Here is a 21541-nt window from a genome sequence, read left to right as displayed (position 1 = left end):
TGACAGGGTCCCAGAGTCCTCTCACCTCTTTCCCAAAGGCTACTTAGCACTTTTCCAGCTTTAGAAAGGAGGTAGGAGAGCTCTAGGATCCTTTCAGACCCCTCACTTCTCTTTCCCAGTGTCACCACCATCCCAGGAACCACTTCCTGTTCCCTGCCCTTCAAACTGGAACAGTACCTAATAGACATAACCAAGATACAGTGGTGCCCCGCAAGACGAATGCCTCGCAAGACGGAAAACCCGCTAGACGAAAGGGTTTTCCGTTTTGGAGGTGCTTCGCAAAACGATTTTCCTATGGGCTTGCTTCGCAAGACGACAATGCCTTGTGGGTTCCTGCAGGTTTTTTTTCCTTTCCCCCCTTTTTCTAAGCCGCTAAGCCGCTTATCAGCTGATCCGATCAGCAGATAAGCCGCTAAAAGCCGCTAATCCGTCAATGGGCTTGCTTCGCAAGACGAAATAACCGCTAGATGAAGAGAATCACAGAACGGATTCTTTTCGTCTTGCGAGGCACCACTGTAGAAGACAAAGCATTGATCTCAAGGACTGGATCTACATTACAGCCTCTTGCATTTGCAAGCTAGTGCAAAAGCTAATGATGCTCATGAAGTCCAATGTATGGAATACCACACTTTAAGTCCCTTGTTTATAATGCAGCTCCATGCAACATGGCACTGAGGTGCATTAAAAAAAAATATTTTGTTTGATTTACTGTTTGTTTTTATTTGTATAGTTTGACTATTTCACTGCTTGCTCCCCTGAGCTACTTTAAGAGGAAGGGTTGGGAAAGCAATTGAATGCACAAATAAATAAAAATAATAGGAGGAGGGTCTACCCTTAACATGCAAGTTCCAGAATATACACAGTGTAAACCAAAGTAGCCAACGAGGTGCCCTTCTAAGATCCATCAGTCCCAGCCAGCACAGCTAATGCTCAGAAGTTACAGGAGACATACTCCAAAACACATGGAAAACATCAAATTGGCTACCCCTAATCTAAACCACAATTAAACAGTAAAGCTAAAACAGCATAAAACAAAATTCAGGCATAAAGTAGCAGCAGTGACAGAAATTCAAATGCATAACAATACAGTGGTGCCTCACAAGACGAAAAGAATCCTTTCTGTGATTCTCTTCGTCTAGCGGTTTTTTCGCCTTGCGAAGCAAGCCCATTGACGGATTAGCGGATTAGCGCTATTAGCGGCTTATTGGATCGGCTGATAAGCGGCTTAGCGGCTTAGAAAAAGAGGGGGAGGGGGAAAAACCCGCAGGAACTCGTAAGACATTTTCGTCTTGCGAAGCAAGCCCATAGGAGATTCGTTTTGCGAAGCACCTCCAAAACGGAAAACTCTTTTGTCTAGCGAGTTTTCCGTCTTGCGAGGCATTCGTCTTGCGGGGCACCACTGTACACCTCACCCTGCTCAAAAAGTCTGGGCAAAGAAGCGTGTCCTTCACCTAACAGTGAAATTACATCAGTGGTCATAAATAGCTTCCACTGTTGGAAACTGAACGCTACACTAAGTGGAATCTTGGTCTGATCCAACAGGGTTCTTGTGGGTTTTTGGGAAAGGCTGCGAACATGGGGCTATACAAATTTATAATCGTGTCTGAACTTTGGTAGCTCATTTACACATATAATTCACCACCCAAATGATTAACGTGCGCATGCATGAACCATTCTTTCAATAGTGAAGAGTAACAAGCACAGAATAAAGCATTCAAATGTCTGTAAGAGCTAAAAAAAGTAACAAGATCAGTATCCAAGGTTATCTCCAGTTGGAGAAACACATGTAATATGTAGTGAGGTTCTAGGAGAACTTGGGAGAGTTTGAGTCCTTGTTGCGGATGATATACATTTTGATAATGATAATTAGCTTTACCTAAGAACATATCAAGGAATACAGAGCTGTTTTGTGAATTTTCCATGATTCCTGGGCTCTGAGGATTCAACGTGCTTCTGTATTGTTGTGGGTGTCCTTCTCCCCAGCCATTTCTTCCTTCGATCTTCCTCCCTCTTTCCATGTATTTTCTCTCTCACTGTTCTGTAACCATGTGAATTCTTCCTGAACTTACTACCTTGCCTGAATACTTAACTGACAAACCACCTTTTTGTTCACTGGACATATTGTGACATCAGAAGGTGCTGGGGGTAGTTTATGAAGATGTAGGCCCTCACATGCAGGCTTTTTGCATATGTATTAAAGCTACCCTAAGGTTATTGATTTCTGTATGAATTGGAGCATTGTATTAATATTGGTGAGTCTAGCTCTATATCATTTCTCTGTCATTGTTCGGCTACGTCCTTATGGAAGGTCTCTTTAAAAGTTATTTTATGGATTCAGCAAGCTCCACTGGTGTCAAAGGAAATGATACTTTTAACATAGGGTGTCTTGCCTGTTTCCTACTATTGATCAGAAGAGAGTAAAAGGAATTCTGGAACTCAGCATGCAAGAGAAAGTTCATATAATAAAAATAAAATTCCTAAAACATATTTATTTGGGGGGTGGGGATCTCTGGATTTGTTCCAGTAATGAAGCTTGTGTATTTCTATTAAATCTAGACTGGCCTACCCTTCACTTCTCCCTCTATGTTTTTCACAGTGACTTCTCTCTCTCTCTCTCTCTCTCTCTCTCTCTCTCTCTGCCAATCATTTATCATTAGTTCTTGGAGATGTCTGTATTTTAGGGTGTGTGATATATGGCATCTTGCTATGTGTAACATGTAGTAAGAAATACTGACCTTTTCTACCTCATAAATAGTGTGAACTGAAACAAAAAGTTGCAGTATACTCCTTCTAAAATACCGTATTTTTCTGTGTATAAGACACCCCCATGTATAATACACCCCCTATTTGGGGGGACTCCAAATTAGGAAAACACCCCTCAGCACTACCCATGTATAAGACGAGCCTCAATTTTAAAGCTATTTTTTTGGTTAAAAAAAACTAGTCTTATACACGAAAAAATACGGTAAGTTTGCTTGTTTGGGTTCCATAAGAAGAGCCCTGCTCGATCAGAACAAAGGGCCATCTAGCCCACCCTGTTCTCACAGTGGCCAGCTAGTTGCCTATGTGATTCCCACAAGCAAGGTCTGGGTGCAACAGCGCTTTCCCCACTTGCAGTTCCCAGCAACTGGTATTCAGAGGCACACTACCTCCAACAGAAGAAGTAGAACTCAGCTACTGTGGCTTGTAGTGTCAAGAATGCAAACCAGAACCAGAGGAGGAGGGCAAAGAGACAAAGCCAATGGCATCAGTTTTCAAAAGTGCCTTTTTAATTTCATCTATTCACAAATTCTCAATCATACAACATGTCCACACACACTCTGCAGGGATACAGCTACCAAAGATAATTGCTCTGTCTTAACTAGATGGCCAGTCTAGTAGCAGAGGGATGAAGCGGGGTGATAGTGAAGCTTCACATTGGTCCTTGCGGTGCTGCAGAGGTCTTCACCCCAAAGTTCTTATATTCTCTCTGTCCTTTCGACTGATGTGTTGGCTGTAGGGTTCCTTTTCGATTGTGAAGGCTATTATGTCTTACCTTATCAGGGTACCTTTACGCAAATGGACACAACCATCCAGAAACATATTTCTTCTTCTTCCAAAGAAGGAAGTTAATAAAGTCCTGTTTGTAGCCACAAGTGACTTTTTTTCTTTTAGCAACCCTACAGAACCCCAAGTATTTAGACATCCATCTCATATATACAATAATTTTTTCTCAAGTTTTACTGCCTGTGTAAGATTTTCCAAATGCTGTTTAATAAAAGCACATGAACCTGACCTTTAAAGAGTTTGTAAGTAAACCGATTTTAACTTACCAGGCCACCCACGACAATTGGGATGAAGCACCCGCTCAGGTGGCAGAAGTGTAAGAGGCAGCACTCTGCCCATTCCACTGCTTCTGCCACTGAGAGGGAGGCATTCCCAGGTGTGTCATTGCTGCTCATCTTCCTCACCCTCGGGAGGAAAAGCCAAGTGAGTGGCAACACTCTGAGGAGCACCTGGCTCCTGCTGGATTCAGCAAGAGCCAGAGTGTGGCAGCAGTGGGGCACAGGAGGAAGCAATTTCCATTTCACCTCAGATGGCAAAATGGGAGGGGACATCCTAGCCCAGGTAGTTCACACCAAAAATTGTGACACAGTCACTCAAGATGATTGACAGTTTAGAAAAAGCCTTTGGATTTACAGAGATAGCAATGTCCTACTAGTTCTTTCCATTCCACTAGGTTTCCATTATGTTGACGATAGATATACTCTCCTCTAAGACCAAGCTCTCCAGCTCACCTGTCTTGGCTCTGTCGCCTCTTTCGCCAAACATTTTCAGCACATATGTTTTACCCTAAGGTATAATTGCTACAATGTGCTCCTGCACCCTCCATGCCCAGTTTTACCCCTCTCCACTTTTCATTTCCCCTCTAATTCTTGGGGGATCATTTGTTCTAAACTGGTTGCTCCTTAGTTCCCATTGCCTACCCCCTGCAATCGGTTTAATAGTTGCTCTAACTTTAAAAAATAAATAAATCAGCATCAACGTTCCAGTTCCAACCCTGTTTGAGCAGAACCTGTCCTTTTTCTACAGACCTAGCTTGTCCCAAAATGTTCCCCTGCTTCTAAGAAATCCAAACCACTCCTCCTGGCACCATTTCATCCATATACTGAGATGACACAGCTGTGCCTGTCTAGCTGGCCCTGCACATGGTATTGCTAGCATTTCAGAGAAAGCCACATTGAAGGTCCTGGCTTTCAACATCCTTCCTAATAGTCAAAATTTCACTTCCAGGACTTTATAATTCCCCACATCATTGGTGCTAAAATGTACCATGACCACTGACTCCTTCCTAGCACTATCCACCAGGCTATCTAGATGTCATGCAACATCTGTAAAATCCTGCCAGCATGGCCAACAACATGGGGGGGGAATGACAGCTTCCCCACCTCTGCTTTAAAACCCACACCTGGCATATCTAGGAGACATTTTCTTCCATGCGTCACTTCACTGTCTGTTGCTACACTTGCACTGTACTTCCCAAGGGAGCTCAGCCTAGTTACTTCCCTGCCATTACTTTATCAGTCAAGTTTAAAAATAAAAAGCTTTGCCAAGGCTTGAGTGGAAATGTGCCAGATAGTAATTTCAGGAGCTGACTATCGGGGACTATTGATGTTAACATTTTTCACCACTGATTTATTGGATTTTTATTGGGTGTTTTTTATTCTCTTCATATCTGCATCACATTTTAAAAAGTAGTAAAACATCTCAGCTGCCTTCAGGAAAAGAACGTGTGGTTCATACAATATTTCAACTAAATAAACCTGCCATCTGTATTGCATAAAATTTTCGAAGAGACAGCCTGAACCAACAACTTAATCTCAAATAACAACAGATTAGCTAAGATAAGTAAAGGTTGTAGTTGCCATGGGACACTGCATGATGTCACTGCACTGCCATGGTAATCTCTAGGGAGACATTTATGCTCCTCTGGCCTACTTATTTTAAAACTCCCATCAATGATATAGCACCATGCTGATAGCACCCCCACATGAGCATAGAGAGAGACAATTCACATATGGCGATAGGGGGGAAAACCTCTGAATTGCTCTGGGCAGCCACACAAAGAACAAACTGCCAGGCTGTGATACACCATAGTGCCCTCTAACCAACCTTCCACAGCCTCTGATGGCAGAGAATGCCTTTCATCCAAGCAAGTAAAAATGTCTGGCAATCAGATGGCTTATATTCTGCGAGACTTGCAGCCAGATCGCATACAAAGTTAGATATGCCTAAACTCTCTCTTGGCACACCTAATTATTCATACTATCAGCTGCTCCCACAGCAGCAAAAACAGCCTGAACAGTGCACTGAGAAGGAAGCTGTGCTTCCCAAGGAAGTAACAGGGAGAAGATGAACAGAGATAGAGAGACCTCAAATGGAACAATTTGCTGTGCATATAGAAAGCGGGGAGTGTGTGTGTGTTATTCTGCTTCTTAATGCAAAGGAAGCAAGGAGTGGAAGCAGGCAGGGTAATCTTTTTTAAAGGGGAGAAGGGGTTTTCTCAGTATGCAAATAGGATGGGGTCAGGTTAGGAGGGAAATTCTGCTCTTTAGCCCAGCAACTAAAGAAGCAATAGGAGGAAGCAGAAGGGCAGGTTCCCTTACTGGAAGGATGGGGAAGCTGTGACCATCCAGATGTTACTGAACTACCACTCCCATCATTCCTGACTACCGGTCATGCTGTCAGAGGCTGCTGGGAACTAAAGTCCAACAGCATCTGGTGGGGGCACAGGCTTCCCATCACTATAGTAGGAATGGCCTTGCTACCCCCTCCTGCTTCTTCCTTAGTGCATTTTGGTGTACAAAGGCCTGCCTGCCTGTCATTCCCTTCGGGAACACGTCCCACTGCATAAAGGTGTATATTTGCTTGCATTCCCATCCCGTGGGACAGCAGGGCTTGTTTGAGGAAGACTCTCCAGGGTGCTCCCCATTATTTTGCAATTTCACGTATGCGCACAGGGGCTCAGAACGGAACCCCCGCGTAAACAGGGAGTCACCCGTAGATTGAAATTGATATATAGTTCATATCTTTCCAGAAAAACCTGCAGTTCAAAGACCACGACATGTTCAAAGACCTTGCCCAAAAATAGAATGTTAAGAGACAGGCCAGAAATTCTCCAATACAGTGGAATTCAGGGAGTTTCTACAATAAATTTATCATCATAACCTCTTTCAAACTTGCTGAGACCTCACCTTCTCATAAGGAGGCATTTACCACTCCCACAATCCACTCAACTAGTCTTGCATGTTTAATACAGGTAATTTACCTGAAAACATGTAATTACAACTTTGAAACAGCCCAATCTGAGTGGTATTTTATCTATTGTTGCTAATTAATTTACTGAAACAATGCATTTTTATAAATAGAAAATGTTCTGTCCCACTTCACTACCTGTCAAGCAACATCAAAGTCTGAGTCAGAAGAAGATGGGCAAGCAGGACTAGAACCCACACTTCACATAGATTTTTAACCCTTCAGCCATGATAGCAGACAGACAAACACTGTGTCACTTAGATCATAAGTGATTTCCACAAGAGACCCTAGATCTGTAGAATACCACAAGTCTGAGATGCAAGAAGTCTCGGGTAAAAACCTTGGATATGATCTCCCACTAGAAAAGGCTAGGATGAGCCCCAATATGACATATTGTGATAACCTATCAGGGGAGTAATGCATAGGCCAGCTCTGAGGCTTCTCTCGTAGAAAACCCCATTCCAAAAACAGCCAAGTCATGTTTCACAGGAAAACATGGCAAACTGGCAAACAGGTAAACATTTTACCAAACATAATACTGGAATGAGTTCTAAATCAAACAATTACAAATAATTAAATCAAAACATGGGCTTTTGTAAATCACGAAGCAAAAGTATGGAGGGGAGAGGCTTCTTGCCCTGGCTTTTCTGCAGCTATTTTTAAGTTCATATTTCAGTTAATCTCACCTCTGAGTCATCAAACTGGTCCTTCAAGATAATGAAATCAGCAAAACCTCACCCCCTTTGTATTTCAAAGAGGGGAGAAACAAACAGAACACACCCAAAGAAAACCCCATACTGTGCATTTACTTTAAAGCAAGAGCACAAAATCTAGCATTTCTTCCTTTACTGTGAAGCTTAATAAAGTAGGAGTGAGACAGATTACAGTCTGAAGAAAGAAAGAAATGTTATACAGTGGTACCTGTACTTAATTCATTCTGGAGGTCCGTTCTTAACCTGAAACTGTTCTTAACCTGAAGCACCACTTTAGCTAATGGGGCCTCCTGCTGCCGCCGCACCGCCGGAGCACGATTTCTGTTCTCATCCTGAAGCAAAGTTCTTAACCCGAGGTACTATTTCTGGGTTAGCAGAGTCTGTAACCTGAAGCGTCTGTAACCTGAAGCGTATGTAACCCGAGGTACCACTGTATTTTGAACAATGATGAGAGATCACACATTGGAACAGGTGCTATTTTGTACCACTTGATACCTAGACTACTACTCCTGGTGATTTCCCAAAAGACGGCAGAGGTTTAGGATCAGATGGGCTGCCTTCCCAGGTTGACAAGAAATCCTGACCCTCACTTTCCTTTGCAGCACAAGCAGAAACCAGAAAGGCTTAAAGAGATGTTTCAATGGAAATACCAGTTATAAGCAGAACAAATGAAGCTCCAGTTAGTTAAGGAAAACCAAGCTTATTATTGCAATCCTATATACAGCAATCCAAGAGCATGTCCCATTCAACTTGGGGGCTTACTTCTGAGCAGACATGTGGAGGATCACACTGTAGAACACTGTAAGGACTTCTGTAATCAGAGGTACACACACTCTCTATGGGGCAGCATTTTGAGATCATTCTCTAGTCTTTTCATATTCAGAAATCTATAATAAATATCACCCAATCAGCTTTCAGGCACTAATAAGAATTAAAATCACTTTACATTTTATAGACTATTTATCTGTTCAAGAGATTCAACCTATCCAGTCACTTCCAGATGATCAGCTAAAGAAAATTTACAGAAAGCAGGACTTTTGTTGTTGTTTAAAGTCTGCAAATGACTAATACTGGCATGTTTTGACAAGAATGCTAGTAAAAAACTAGGTAAGGTTATAACGTCTATGGATTTGAGGTTAGCTATTGCACTCTATATTTTTAAATGGATCTTTTTTCTGTCTTGAACTGGACTGAAAACAGATACCCTATTGTAATTTTTTTTAAAAAAAAATTAAATCATTTATTCAAAAGTTACAATACAGCTTTGTTCACTGCCATAATATCATGGAATGTAATTCTCTCTCTCTCTCTCTCTCTCTCTCTCTCTCTGTGTGTGTGTGTGTGTGCGCGCGCGCGTTTTACTATAATCTGTTTCCTGCCCTATGTCTTTTTATCAGAAGGCACATTAATGTTATACGAAGAAATAACTTTATATAAACTGAGAGTTATATTAAATGTAGGGTTAAGCAGATCATTCTTTCAACGCAAGAATTTCTCCTTGTGCAACAGAGCATACTCCCCCTCTCCTCTCCCATGCACCCCCTAAATCTGTTCTAGGATTCTCCCAACCCTTTGTAACTGATTTAGAGACAGCACACGATGCATGCAAAAGGGGGGAGCCCCATTATGCTAGCACTAATCCTTGTGCTGGTGCAACTATTTAGTTGAATACCACCCCGAACATATATTTGATGGCATTCTCAAGCTCATTCAACTGTGTTTAGACTCGCTACTACACATTAAGAAAGCATATTTATTTGTCATCTTAACTACCTGGTAATGAATTTAACGTGATTAAAGTCTTCCCCTAAAAATCCTTCACTGTTCACTTTTCTGAACTTCAGGAGGTAATGCCTCCCATTAAGTAGCCAAAATGGCAGCACCAGCCCAGAACAGGGAGGGACCGTTAAACTGGAGGGAACCCCAAAGTTTGCAAGGTACAAAGCGTCTTACAAATAAGCATGAATACCCCAATTAAGATCTCTGCGCCATGAGGTGAGGCTAAGTGGGGAGAAAACTGACAACTTGAATGGGAATGGGGAGAGAGAGAGAGAGAGAGAGAGAGAGAGAACGAGAACAAGTGGTTGGATTGGAACAAGAGGGCAGCACTCAGAGCTGAAAGAACCATTGTCTGTACAGGTCAGTTCCTAATACATCCCCAGAGACAACAGCGAGAGCTGCCTAGAGACACCACTAAAGAAATCCAATATTTTAATGTTGCTGGAATTGAGTACCCCAGGGTGGAGGACCCTAAAAGGTAGCAAGCAAAGAGATGAGTTCCTGCTCTTTCTAACTCAATTATCTTTTTTGTGTGAAACATCTGAAAATGAAATACTGCTAATTTTAAAGCAAGTGCAATTAATTGTCCCTGAACAGCGGGCTGAAAGACACTGTGGCTTCAGAAAGAGTGTCTTCAGGCAACCGTGTAGTATAAATTACAGAGAATACTGAAAGTCTGGCTCTGGGTAGTTTACAGCACTTTGTTCAATGGTAACAAACTCCTATTACAATGGGGATTGGCCTGAAGATTAGGGAGTACAACAACCCTGGAATATTATCCATTGCTTTTAGCCCAGCCTGCAATCCTGGGATGAGAGTAGTCCACAACACTCGTGTAGTGTTACTCAGTATTATACCCCTATTGAAATTTGGAGGGTTGTGCTGAGAGAAAGTAGCCTTGCAGCACATGCCACTGTTAATTTTGCAGGTTAGAGGTGAGGCTGAGGCTAGTTTGGATTATAAAATATCCCTCATGCTTTTCAGGTTGCAGCAAAGGTCAATTCATTCAAAGTGACCATCAGACCTCCTCCTGGACCAAATCAATCCCTCAATTGCACCCAGAAGACTGATTGCTCATTAATATACATGCAGAGGGATGCACTATTTTGAAAAAAAATTAAAAAACTTTGCACATGAATAACCAAATTAGAACACTGATGATAATTTAGGGTTACCAGACGTCCCCATTTACCGGGGACAGTCTCCAGATTTGCGAATAAGTCCCCGGACAAATTCCATCCCCGGAATGTCCCCGGATTTCATCTAACGTCCCCGGGAAACGCAGCAGCGGCAGTCTCAGCATCCCAGAGCAGTTGGCTCTGGCTGACTTCAGAAGCTGCTCGGAAGTCCCCATATGATGGCGGTGCAGGGACTCTACGATACAGCTTCCAAGCTGCCTCTGCCTTCCCTGACCCCAGCAACTAAGCTGTGAAGGGAGGCTTCATGCTGCCTATCGGAGCAGCCTCCCAACTCCTACTTGCATGCAAGCAGGAGCGGGGCGGGGATGTCTCAGTTAGGCAAGGGGAAGCCTCCCTTCCCAGATGAGGGATCCCTGCCCCCCTCCTGCTTGCACGCAAATAGGAATGGGATTGGGGCTGCTCTGATGGGAAGGGAGGCATTGCGCTGCCCAAGCCTCGCCGCTGCCGCTGCTCATGACCCTCCTTCTCTCCGCCTTCCATGCCTGACCCACCAAACCACTTCCCCCCACCACCACCACCACCACCACCGAAGAACGAACAACTCAGGGGATGCCCAGGCTCATGGAGAAAGGAGATAGAAGCCTCGGAGGAAGGGGAAACGTGGCAGTTGAGGTCAAGGCGGTGGCTGCCCCTCTACCATCAAACAAACGTGTGGTATGTATGTATGTATTTATTTATTTATTTAAAGTGTTCCCCGGATTCATTGAAAAAAATCTGGTAACCTAATGCCAATCCCACCCCCACCCCCCAATCTCTCTCTCAGAGATTTGGTAATACAGGAGCATGCTGCAAAAGTCTTGTTGTGACCAGGGATTTGATATACATTCCAAGAGGGTTTTGCTTAGTTTTATTTAATAGTTTTTCAATCTCATTCAGCGACTTTCAAATTAATATGTTGCCACCTAGTGGCTTGTTTTGACATCTACTATCCAAACAAGCAGGACAGTGCCTATTTACAGACAGAATGCCTATTCGAACTCTTCAAATCTTTACACTGCTACTCCTCAAATCAATTTATTTTTGGTCCTGCTGCACCAGACCAATGTGGGGATTAAATAAGTGTCTTTGAACCTAGCATTTTAAAAATTCCCAATATATGATAGCATATAGATTTCAAATACATTAAGCGCTTGGGGGTTACTTTCTTTCTAAGGTCTTGAATGAAAAACAGTAGCTCATAAGGAAGGCTAATATGTAAGTTAGCAAATCAAAAGCATCACTAAGACAGTATAATAATAATAATTAAACAATACAGTATAATACAGCAAGGGAGATTAGATGACTTTCAAAGTCCGGGCTTCCCATTCAGGGCCGAGATCGCTCTGGAGAAGAAGCTGTTCTTAAGACGGCTCGTTCTTGTCTTCATCGTCCTGTATCTCCGTCCCGACGGCAAGAGCTCGAAGAGACAGTGACCAGGATGCGATGGATCTTTTACTATGTCCAGTGCCTTCCTATGGCACCTTGTGGCATAAATCTGCTCTAAGGTGGAGAGTGGGCAGCCAACAATGCTCTCTGCTGCCTTAACAACCCTGCACAACCCCATCCTGTCCTGGGCAGTACAGCTTCTGTACCACACACATAAGCCATAAGTGAGCACGCTCTCAATGGCACAGTGATAGAAGGCAAGCAGCAGTTTCTGCGGAAGATGGTTTTTCCTTAGTATTCTCAAAAAGTACAGTCTCTGCTGCGCCTTCTTCACAAGCCCCCTTGTGTTGACACTCCAGGACAGATACTCTTGTAATTCAATCCCCAAAAATCTGAACGTTGTTACCCTCTCCACACAGACCCCATCAATCAAAAGTGGCTGGACGTATGACCAATATAATCAATACTTGACACTTGAGCTTGTTTCCCAGATTTAAAAAATCACCACAGAAAAAAAGCTTGCCAGTTTTACTACCAGATCCATCACAAGTGTTTGCCTTCCAGACAGCAAGCCTTCCCTGAATCCCAGTTAAAAATAAATTAAAGCAAGAAAAATAAGTACTTAAATCCAATTACGCACTACAACATATTACAGGGGGTGGGGACAACAACATACTGGTTGCCAACATACCTTTCTTCCAAACAGGGGCACCATCTCCTAGGGGCTGATCCTTTTTGGGGCCCCAATACAGTCATACCTCGGGTTGAATGTGCTTCGGGATGAGCACGTTCGAGTTGCGCTCCGAGGCAATCCGGAAGTAACGGAGTGTGTTACTTCCAGGTTTCACCACTTGCATACGCGCAGACGCTCAAAATGACATCACGCACATGCGCAGAAGCACCAAAACGTGACCCGCGCACACGCAGACACAGGTTACGTTTGCTTCTAGATGCGAACGGGGCTCCGGAACGGATCCCATTCGCATCTAAAGGTACCACTGTAGTTTCTGGGAGGAGCCCTCCCCACAAAAAAGTTAAATGGTGGTGAAAGCAGCCCCGGGCCAGTGGAGGAAGGAGGAGGCGGCATGGGGCTGCTGAAGGGCTCGATCCTTCAGAGAAGGCCAAGCTGAGCCAAGGCTCCTTTTCCTCCTCCTACTGCCACAGAGGGGAAGCAGGTGGGAAGCAGCCCTAGGCCGGTGGCAGCAGCAAAAGGAGGCAGAGCCACAGCCTTTAAAGCTGTGCTGCTGCTGTGCTGTTGCCACGTTTGGCTCCGCCCCCAGCTCCTCAGATGCCCTGACGTCATACACACGTCAGGACATCATGCACACAACTTCGCATGCTACGCGATTCCAGCCCCCCATTCTTCTTCGGAAGGTGGCTCCTATAATCCCAAACATGCTAATATGCCGGAAGTTGCCAGCCTGTTGAAGCCAATGGGCTCATTTGAAACCTGGGGAAACGGTTGTGCGTATCCTGCACCCTCTGCAATTGTGCACACACTTACAACAACCATACATATGCACACATTTTCACCCCACCAGCAAATGTTTTCTCTCTCTCTCTTGAATTGCTTTTTCAAGCCTAATTTTGGGACATAGGGAAATATTCCTAGAGAATGCAGCTGGAGAGGCAAGAGTTAACCTTCCCTCCCAGTTGCAATCTCTATGAAGATCAGCCCACATCCCAACAATTAAGCTTTGAAAAAAAGACTTCTAGTGGAAACAGCACAAGGCTTATTTCCAAGCCTAATTTCAGTGTGGGGAAGAGTGGGGAAAATGGGACCCTGCAGATGCCAGGAAAAACCTCTGTGGGTGTCTGTGTATCCAAAAGCACTATGGTGGCAATCCATTACATATGCACCAAAGTGTTTTTCACATACAGTCATACCTAGGGTTACAGAAGCTTCAGGTTGTGTTATTTTGGGTTACGGACGCACCGAAACCCAGAAGTACCGGAACGGGTTACTTCCAGGTTTTGGCGGTCGCACATGCGCAGAAGCACTAAATCGCGCTTTGCGCATGTGCTGAATTGCAACTCGCATGTGCGCAGACGCACCGCTGCGGGTTGTGAACGTGCACCCCGCATGGATCACATTAGCAACCCAAACGTCCACTGTACTGCCACCAGAGATTCCTAATACAACAAGTGAAATATTGGCTTTCTTTACTTACCTGAATGAGATATGAATCTGTACGGTAGTTGCAGTGAAAGCATAGTTTTCAGAACCACTTTTATATAGTGTATTATTTTAAATGAGAAATAATCAGATTAAGCTGCTCATTATTCTTTAAAACAAAAGAATATCAGGAAATAATTCTTATAAGCAGACTCTCTTGGCACAAGCATTTCATTTTCAAGTATCAATATATTTACTTCATTTGATTACACATAATCAACTTCACAAACTTTCTCAATAGTGGCACCCACCCTGTGGAATGCCCTCCCATCAGACATCAAGGAGATAGGTAACTATACAACCTTTAGAAGACTTTTGAAGGTGGCCCTGTATAGAGATGTTTTTAATGTTTGGTATTTTATTATGTTTCTGTATATGCTAAAAGCCACCCAGAGTGGCTGGGGTAAGCCAGTCAACTAGGTAGGGTACAAATAAAATTGTTGTTGTTGTTGTTGTTGTTGTTGTTGTTAACAAAAGTTGTTAATCTGTATGCCAAACGGGGAAGATGAAGATAAATATTGGGCAATATCCAATGAAGTGTTTCAACCAGTGCAAGGACTTTTGGCTGAGTGATGGAATTTCCCTTCCTTCTCCTCATGCATCCCCTAAAATCATTGGTTTTCCCCAATCCTATGAAGCAAATTTAGGGAGGTGCCGGGGGTGGGACACATGAAGAGAGGAGAGGGAGGGGAAGTTCCACTGTGCAAGTGGAAATCCTTGCACAAGAAAAAGCACTTTGCTGAACACCTCCCATACTAATTGGATAAAATATTTATATTAGCCCAACAGGCCTCAATTGCCTTCATTGTTGTCAGAACCATAAAACAAATTGTGAAAACAGGAAACTGCGGCATTTTATGAAGTACCAAAGATGGATTCATCTTTCCAGCAATATATATGGGTATATTGACTGATTGATAGCTATTGATAAATTGATAGGTTTTTTAATAATAATAATTTGATCATTCTGGTCCAACACCAGGCGATTCTAAGACCAATGCTTTAGTGGCTTAAGGCAATGCAGTTCCAGCATGTATGTCTTACATTTCTCACTTTACTGCCTTTCAAAAGAAAAACCACATTTACACTCCTGGAAGATGTTCCAAAAGTATATGCAATGACAATAAATGCTTTATTTACTCCATACATAAACAGATCTAAACAGAATGAGAACTTGCTTAAACTATCATAATATAAATTAAAATCTAACCTTAATTTTAGAACTATTTAGAGAGAGAGAAAATTCAGTGGACTTCTTGATACTACTTGTCTCAATAAAATGGCTGGAAGGGGACCATAACTGCTTTTCAAGCAAATACATCTCAAGATAGCCAGGTGAAGTCTGAATTACCTTGCAGGTTTCTAAAAAAAATTTACTTTAATGTAACACTCAACTAGTCGCTTACCCTGCAAATGACAAGGCAGCTCTATTGACCTCGTAACAGCTGGCAGTAGGAAGTGTTAAATTTACACACTCACACCTATGGCGCTGCTCTTTACGGTTGACCTGTATTAAATAAAAGTGGCACACAGCACCCTTTCATTCTCTTTTCTAGCTTTAAAGAGGTACTAGAAAGCTGGATTACTATATTCCACAGAAGCACAAAGTGCATCAGACCCTCTTTTTAACTCCTTCCCTCTTTGTTTATTAAAGGTCAGTAAACAGAGAAGAAGTTGAATCTCCAGTAGTGTTGTCTAAGAGAATGGGGGTAAACAGGAGAGAGGATGTATAACTGCCTAATTATTTAAAATGCTGACCTGCATTAGAGGAGAAATGCCACAGAGTTAGATCATTTACACAGGTAGTAGCATAGACGGTGGAAACTTGATCTGCTCAAACTTCTAGAATGCCTGTGGGTATTTGCCCAAATGCAGTATTTATTAAGAATAAATCTTCAATCCTACGCAGAAGCCATAGCATTATTAGTAATGAGTTAATGTGAAACAAGAAAAGTGCAATGTAATAGCATTAATACAAATGCACTCTAAGAAATGTGTCAGTACTCAGCAGGAGTAAGCCAATGTTATAAATAACAGGTTTCACTGTAAAACCCAAACTGTAATGTGAAAGGAATAGGATATTTAAAAATAAATTCATATTAAAAGAAAGTCTCAAACAGCTACAGAAAGCTGTTTCTTCTTGTTACTGAATATATCAAAGTATTCCATTTCACTTCTAAATAGCTAACAAATACATAAAAACATTGTTTTATGCTGAATTAAACTATTTTGGCATAGTTCAAGAAAAATATACTTAACAGCAGTTCACCAACCTTTTAGTGTAAACTGGGCCAACAGAGCTCACTCTCATTCCATTAAGAAAGGACCCATTCAATCTTTCCCCATGTAACTAAAACACTTATTTCCTTAATGTTTACTGCTCAACCCATTTAATCAGAATTTTAATTTAAACCTGTTAGCTAATACAAAGCAATCAAAGTGATTCAACAAGATTTCAAGATGCAAGCAACAATTATATATATGCATGTTAAAAATCACATCTCTTCAGATTTTTATTACATTGAATTTCTAGTGTTTAAACCAGAAATTTATTTAAACATTTTCCAAGACCCAGAATCTTCTCAGTCACTACAGAGCAATACCACAAAATTGAGACATCCAGCATTATTTAAACAGTGGTGTAAACAAACATAGAAAGTGACTTTTCTGTTTACACACAGCATTAGAATTCAGATGGAGAAACCAAGTGTCAGACCCATGAATAACAGTTTTCCAGTAGACAGGCAGCACCTTCTGTGCAGATGAGGCAGGAAGAAAAAATACTAATATATGTTGAATCAACTCATTTGCAGTTTAATCCTTCCACTAATACACCCAGCAGGAATCCTCACCACTAATCCTTGCCTCATTTTCTATGCACTCTCACAACATTTGGAGCAAGGGAGAAAAGGATTTGATCGCACGTATCTCAATTTATGTTCACTATTGCTTGATATATATCACATGGGAGCTCAATATACACATAATCTATGATTGCCTCTGATGAATGTTTAAAGATTGTAGGCATGCTGAGCCCTGAACCATAAACACACACAGTAATACCTGCCAACACTGCAGAAAAACTGCAAAGTTTCCTATTGGTAATACACATAGATCCCGCTTACCAAATACAATGTTTTCCCTGGAAATGATTTTGTTAGGCAAGCATTCACATAACAAGTCCGTGATTTCCATTATTTCCTATGAAAAATTTTCAAATCGGGGATTTGTCTGCTCTCTTTCCCCCTCTCTCCATGGTTTCTGTCCAAAAATGGCTGCTGCTAACTAGCAAAGCACAAAAAAGGGAGTAAGGAAATCAGCTGTTCAGATAAGTGAATCTGTGGAGTTTATAGCGAAGTTTGGACAGAATTCTATAAGTATGAATAAGTGAATTTTCTGATAGTGTGCAGATAGCAGGACCTGCGTGTACATGCTTTCCCCTTCTGCAAAACAGAACACATGAACAAGCCCTAGGAACTTAACTGGTTGAACAATGCAGTGACAAAGTACAATTCAGTTCTTGAAATACAGGTAAATAATTTAAAGTGATTTTCAGTCAATAAAATAGAACTGATTATTGAGAATAATAATTTATCTCAAAACATGGCAAACATTATTAAGATAGTTCATATTAAAAGGGGTATATGAATTTTCATAAAGGGAGTTATTACATTAAAATAAAAGAATTTTTAAAAATAAACATTGTAAGTATTCCAATGAAACCTCATAACATTCCATAGAAGGGCATCCAAGAAAACAAATTACACAACTAAATGTATTAAATGAGTAGGCAAATGTATAAAATTATTGACAATGCACAGATATTTAATAGCCATGTTCACATGTACTGCCATAATTTAGCATTATATGAGTGAGCCTTAGAATTATACATTCTCTGGCAAGGTCACAGAAGCTGAGAGGCATTATTAACGGAACATGTTGCGGGAGACACGTGGTAGCAAAACTGAACAAGGAAACTTGTTTTGGACATTAGTGTTGCTATTACAGTGCTGCCTCGCAAGACGAAATTAATTCGTTCCGCGAGTTTTTTCGTCTAGCGAATTTTTCGTCTTGCGAAGCACGGTGTCGGAAAAGTTTTGGAAAAGCTTCAAAAATCACCAAATACCTCAAAAAAGGCTACCACACCGCGTTCTATGAGTTGCTCCTTGAAGTCAAGTCGCAACTGTATTAACGGTGTTAAGAAAAAGGAAACAAACTTGCAAAAAACACAAGACATTTTCGTCTTGCGAAGCAAGCCCATAGGGAAATTCGTCTTGCGAAGCAGCTCAAAATCTGCAAAACCCTTTCGTCTAGCGAGTTTTTCGTCTTGTGAGGCATTTGTCTTGCGGGGCACCACTGTATTTTGCTTTGTGGTCAAAACATTTATACTGGTATAATACTGGGTCAGATTCAATCTGCCAATGTGATTTTTCAAACTAAGGATCATGTAGAGGGAATCTCTTAAATGAAAATGTAATACAGTGGTGCCTCGCAAGACGAAATTAATTCGTTCTGCAAGTTTTTTCTTCTTGCGAGTTTTTCGTCTTGCGAAGCACGGTTTCCCATAGGAATGCATTGAAAATCAATCAATGTGTTCCTATGGAGACTGTCCGGGGACAGAGGGGAAGCGCTGCGCGCCTTCCCCTCTGTCCCCGGACCTGTTTTAAAGCAAGGGAAGGGGCAGCGGGGAGAATCGCTTCTCCCCGTTGCCGCCCCTTGGTTCAAAAGGGGTCCGGGGAGAGAGGGAAAGGTGTGCGCGCCTTCCCCTCTGTCCCCTCTTTTGAAGCAAGGGGCGGAGGGGAGAAGATCGCCTTCCCCTCTGTCCCCGGAGATTGCGGGGCTGGCAACGGGGAGAAGCGATGCGCTTCCCCGCTATCCCCGGAGCTTGCAGGGCAAGCTTCGTTTTGCGAAGCAAGCCCATAGGGAAATGCGTCTTGCGAAGCGGCTAAGAAAATGAAAAACTCCTTCGTCTAGCGAGTTTCTCGTCTTCCGAGGCGTTCGTCTTGCGAGGTACCACTGTACAAGCAAAAAACCTACTATGGATCTTGTGACAGGGACCTCTAGACAACAACTATATTTTGTTTGCAAGAAATAAGCTAGTCCTGTATATTCAATAGCAAGAGTCTTTCTCTAAACATCAATACATTTGTTTCTCAGGAAAAAAATGTGTTTTGCAAAGCCTCTTTAGTTCAGCAGCAATACTCACTAGAAGATGGGAGTCAGCCTTCTTGTAACTTATGCTGAGCGAAACATTTAGGGCCAATTCTATGCCACAGTTGCACTGGCAAGGGTAGTATAGCCAGATATGGTACTCTAAGACAACAAAAACAAATGCTATATACTGGGACAATGAGAAAAAGGAAAGAAATCCAAGAGAATATGTGTACTGTTTATAGCATAACGGATAATAACTACAACTTCAAAAAGCAAAATGCAACTGTCTAGAATACAAATTTTGTGGTAACATATTGCACTAATCTATAAGGTGACCACCCAATGGACTCCAAATCTTGTGGAACATCTAACAAGGAAGAATTAATCAGCAGAATTTGTCCTGGGAAAACACAGTTACATTGAGGACAAGTAAATTTCCCCAAAGAACAAGTTGTAAGCATTCTGATGTGGAGTAGTAGAGTAAATTGACAAAAACATCAATCATGTAAAAATGACGCACTCAAGAGGAATGACTCTTTCCTAAAAGCAGAAGTCCTCTTATATTAAGAGGGAGACAATATATTTCATACAAATATAGAAATATCTCAAAAGAACCCTAGAGACAAGGGATAGAAAGATGGTAAAGAATAACCAGAAGGAGAGACGGTACATCAGGCATCTATGTAAAATAAAGTTTCCTTATAAAACAAGACAGAGATTTATTTATTCTGATTTCTGGAAATAGCACTCAACAGTATAGAAAAGCTGTGTACACATTACTAGGTTAAAATGCACATAAAGAAGTTTTGGAACCACTCGACTAATGGGATATAGAGCTAGACTTCAAAACTGGGAAGTCTCAAGCACAACAACAGATTGTTTTGGACGGCTAGCCATTCTTGCTCCATCTTAGTTCACCACAAAAACAGTGACCTAATTCATAGAATTGTTTTCGGACTGAAATAAGGAAGTGCTGTAACCGGTCATCAGCCTTAGGGCTGGGTATAAGTATAGCATGATGTCCGAAGGGGGGTGTTATTGCTTTGTTTTTGTCTTATTATGTATTTTGTTTTCCCATTTTGTACTTTGTGCTATGAACCACCCTAGGATTTCAGATGCAGGGTGGCATACGCATCAATCCTTAATGCATATATGCAATAACATCAGGAAGGGCAGCATCCGATTGCAAGGAGCAGCATGAGAAAAGTAGTTGTCCAGGGCAGGAAAGGAACATGTATGCACAATTTGCAAGAGCCAATATGTAGAGAAGAGGGAGAAGGGTTTGTTCTGGAAATCCCAGCATCAACTCGTCTAGCGAGCCTGACCCACAAACACAGAAAATCTTCGTTGAGATCCGGCCGCCCGGACGAGAAACGGCGCAAACACGCAGAGACCCCCAACAGCGCCAGGAAAAGGAAAACGCGTGTCAACGAGGCGGCAGAAAATAAAAAAAAAGTACGGGCTCCCACACCGCGAGGCGGGAGAAGAGTTTGCCCAGCTTCCCGGAGGAGGCGACGGGGCCGCGAAGCCGCGCAAAAGGCGCGCTCCCCCCGCAGGGAGAAGAAACTCACTTTTTGTGTGGCGGCGGCGGCGGCGGGTGCTTCTCTTTCCTGCCGGGCGGCGCAGGGTGCTTGGCGCGGCGCCTCCGGGCCTGCAGGGCCAGCACTGCTGGGCGAGAGAGAGGACGGTGAGCGGAGAGGCTGCTGCGGCGGCGGCGCCTCACGCTCCCCGTGAGGTAAAGGACGGGGAGACCCCCGGCCACCCACCCACCCACCCGCCCCGCCAACCCCGCGTCCTCGGGGGACCAAGGCGACCGCCCGCCCACGGTACCTCTCCGGGAGCTCATCGCCGAGGACACCGCCGTCGTGGTGGTGGGGCCGCCGCGCCGAGCGCCTCACGGCACATCGGCCCCGCTGCTGCTGCTGCTGCTGCTCCTCGCCGGCTGAGGAGCAGGAGCTCTCGGACTCGGCGCACATGCGCAGTTGGCCCGCGCCGGGCGGGCGGGCGAGCGGGAGGCGGAGGGGGATGGTCGCTAGGCAACCGGAGGGAGGCCTAGAGAGGGCGGCAGGTACCTGCCAGGGAACCCCCGAGGTTTCCTTCCCACCGCCGTCCCGCCTTGCAAAGGCGTTGGCGGCCGCCGCTGGCTTATTATTAAACCTGCGCTGCTTCTGCCGCTGGTGTGCCTGAACACGTGGGCTGAGTGACAGGAATGAGCAAAAGTTGGCAGCCCTCCTTTCTTGAAAGCAGTCGCTTAAGAACATGCGCGCATGGTTTCGTTTCGTTTGCCGCCTTTCCACTGTTCAGAGCATGCTCGAGGCGGCTCACAATGTGAAATGTACTCAGAGTCGCAAAGTGATTTC

At 43.2% G+C, this 21541-nt stretch overlaps 1 protein-coding gene across 12 annotated transcripts in view; it reads right to left on the bottom strand.

Annotated features, from left to right (window-relative positions):
* Nucleotides 1–21271, bottom strand: part of SRPK2 (SRSF protein kinase 2) — an 88428-nt gene extending 67157 nt beyond the window's left edge. For 3 of the 12 annotated variants that reach the window (XM_083464042.1, XM_083464037.1, XM_083464047.1), the window contains exons 1-2: nucleotides 21012–21178; nucleotides 20753–20846 (exon numbers count right to left, since the gene is read on the bottom strand). In XM_083464042.1, coding sequence (XP_083320168.1) covers nucleotides 20753–20846; nucleotides 21012–21027 — 110 coding nt within the window. In that variant the 5' untranslated portion in view covers nucleotides 21028–21178. Of the gene's footprint in view, nucleotides 1–1876; nucleotides 2075–20752; nucleotides 20850–21011 lie in introns of those variants that run through there. The other 9 variants (XM_083464041.1, XM_083464045.1, XM_083464043.1 and 6 more) reach the window with 7 other exon arrangements.
* Between the last annotated feature and the right edge of the window lie 270 nt (nucleotides 21272–21541).

This window comes from Podarcis liolepis (assembly GCF_965112155.1).
Source record: "Podarcis liolepis genome assembly, chromosome: 10".
NCBI lineage: Eukaryota > Metazoa > Chordata > Lepidosauria > Squamata > Lacertidae > Podarcis > Podarcis liolepis.
This window is presented reverse-complemented; position numbering and strand designations above follow the sequence as displayed.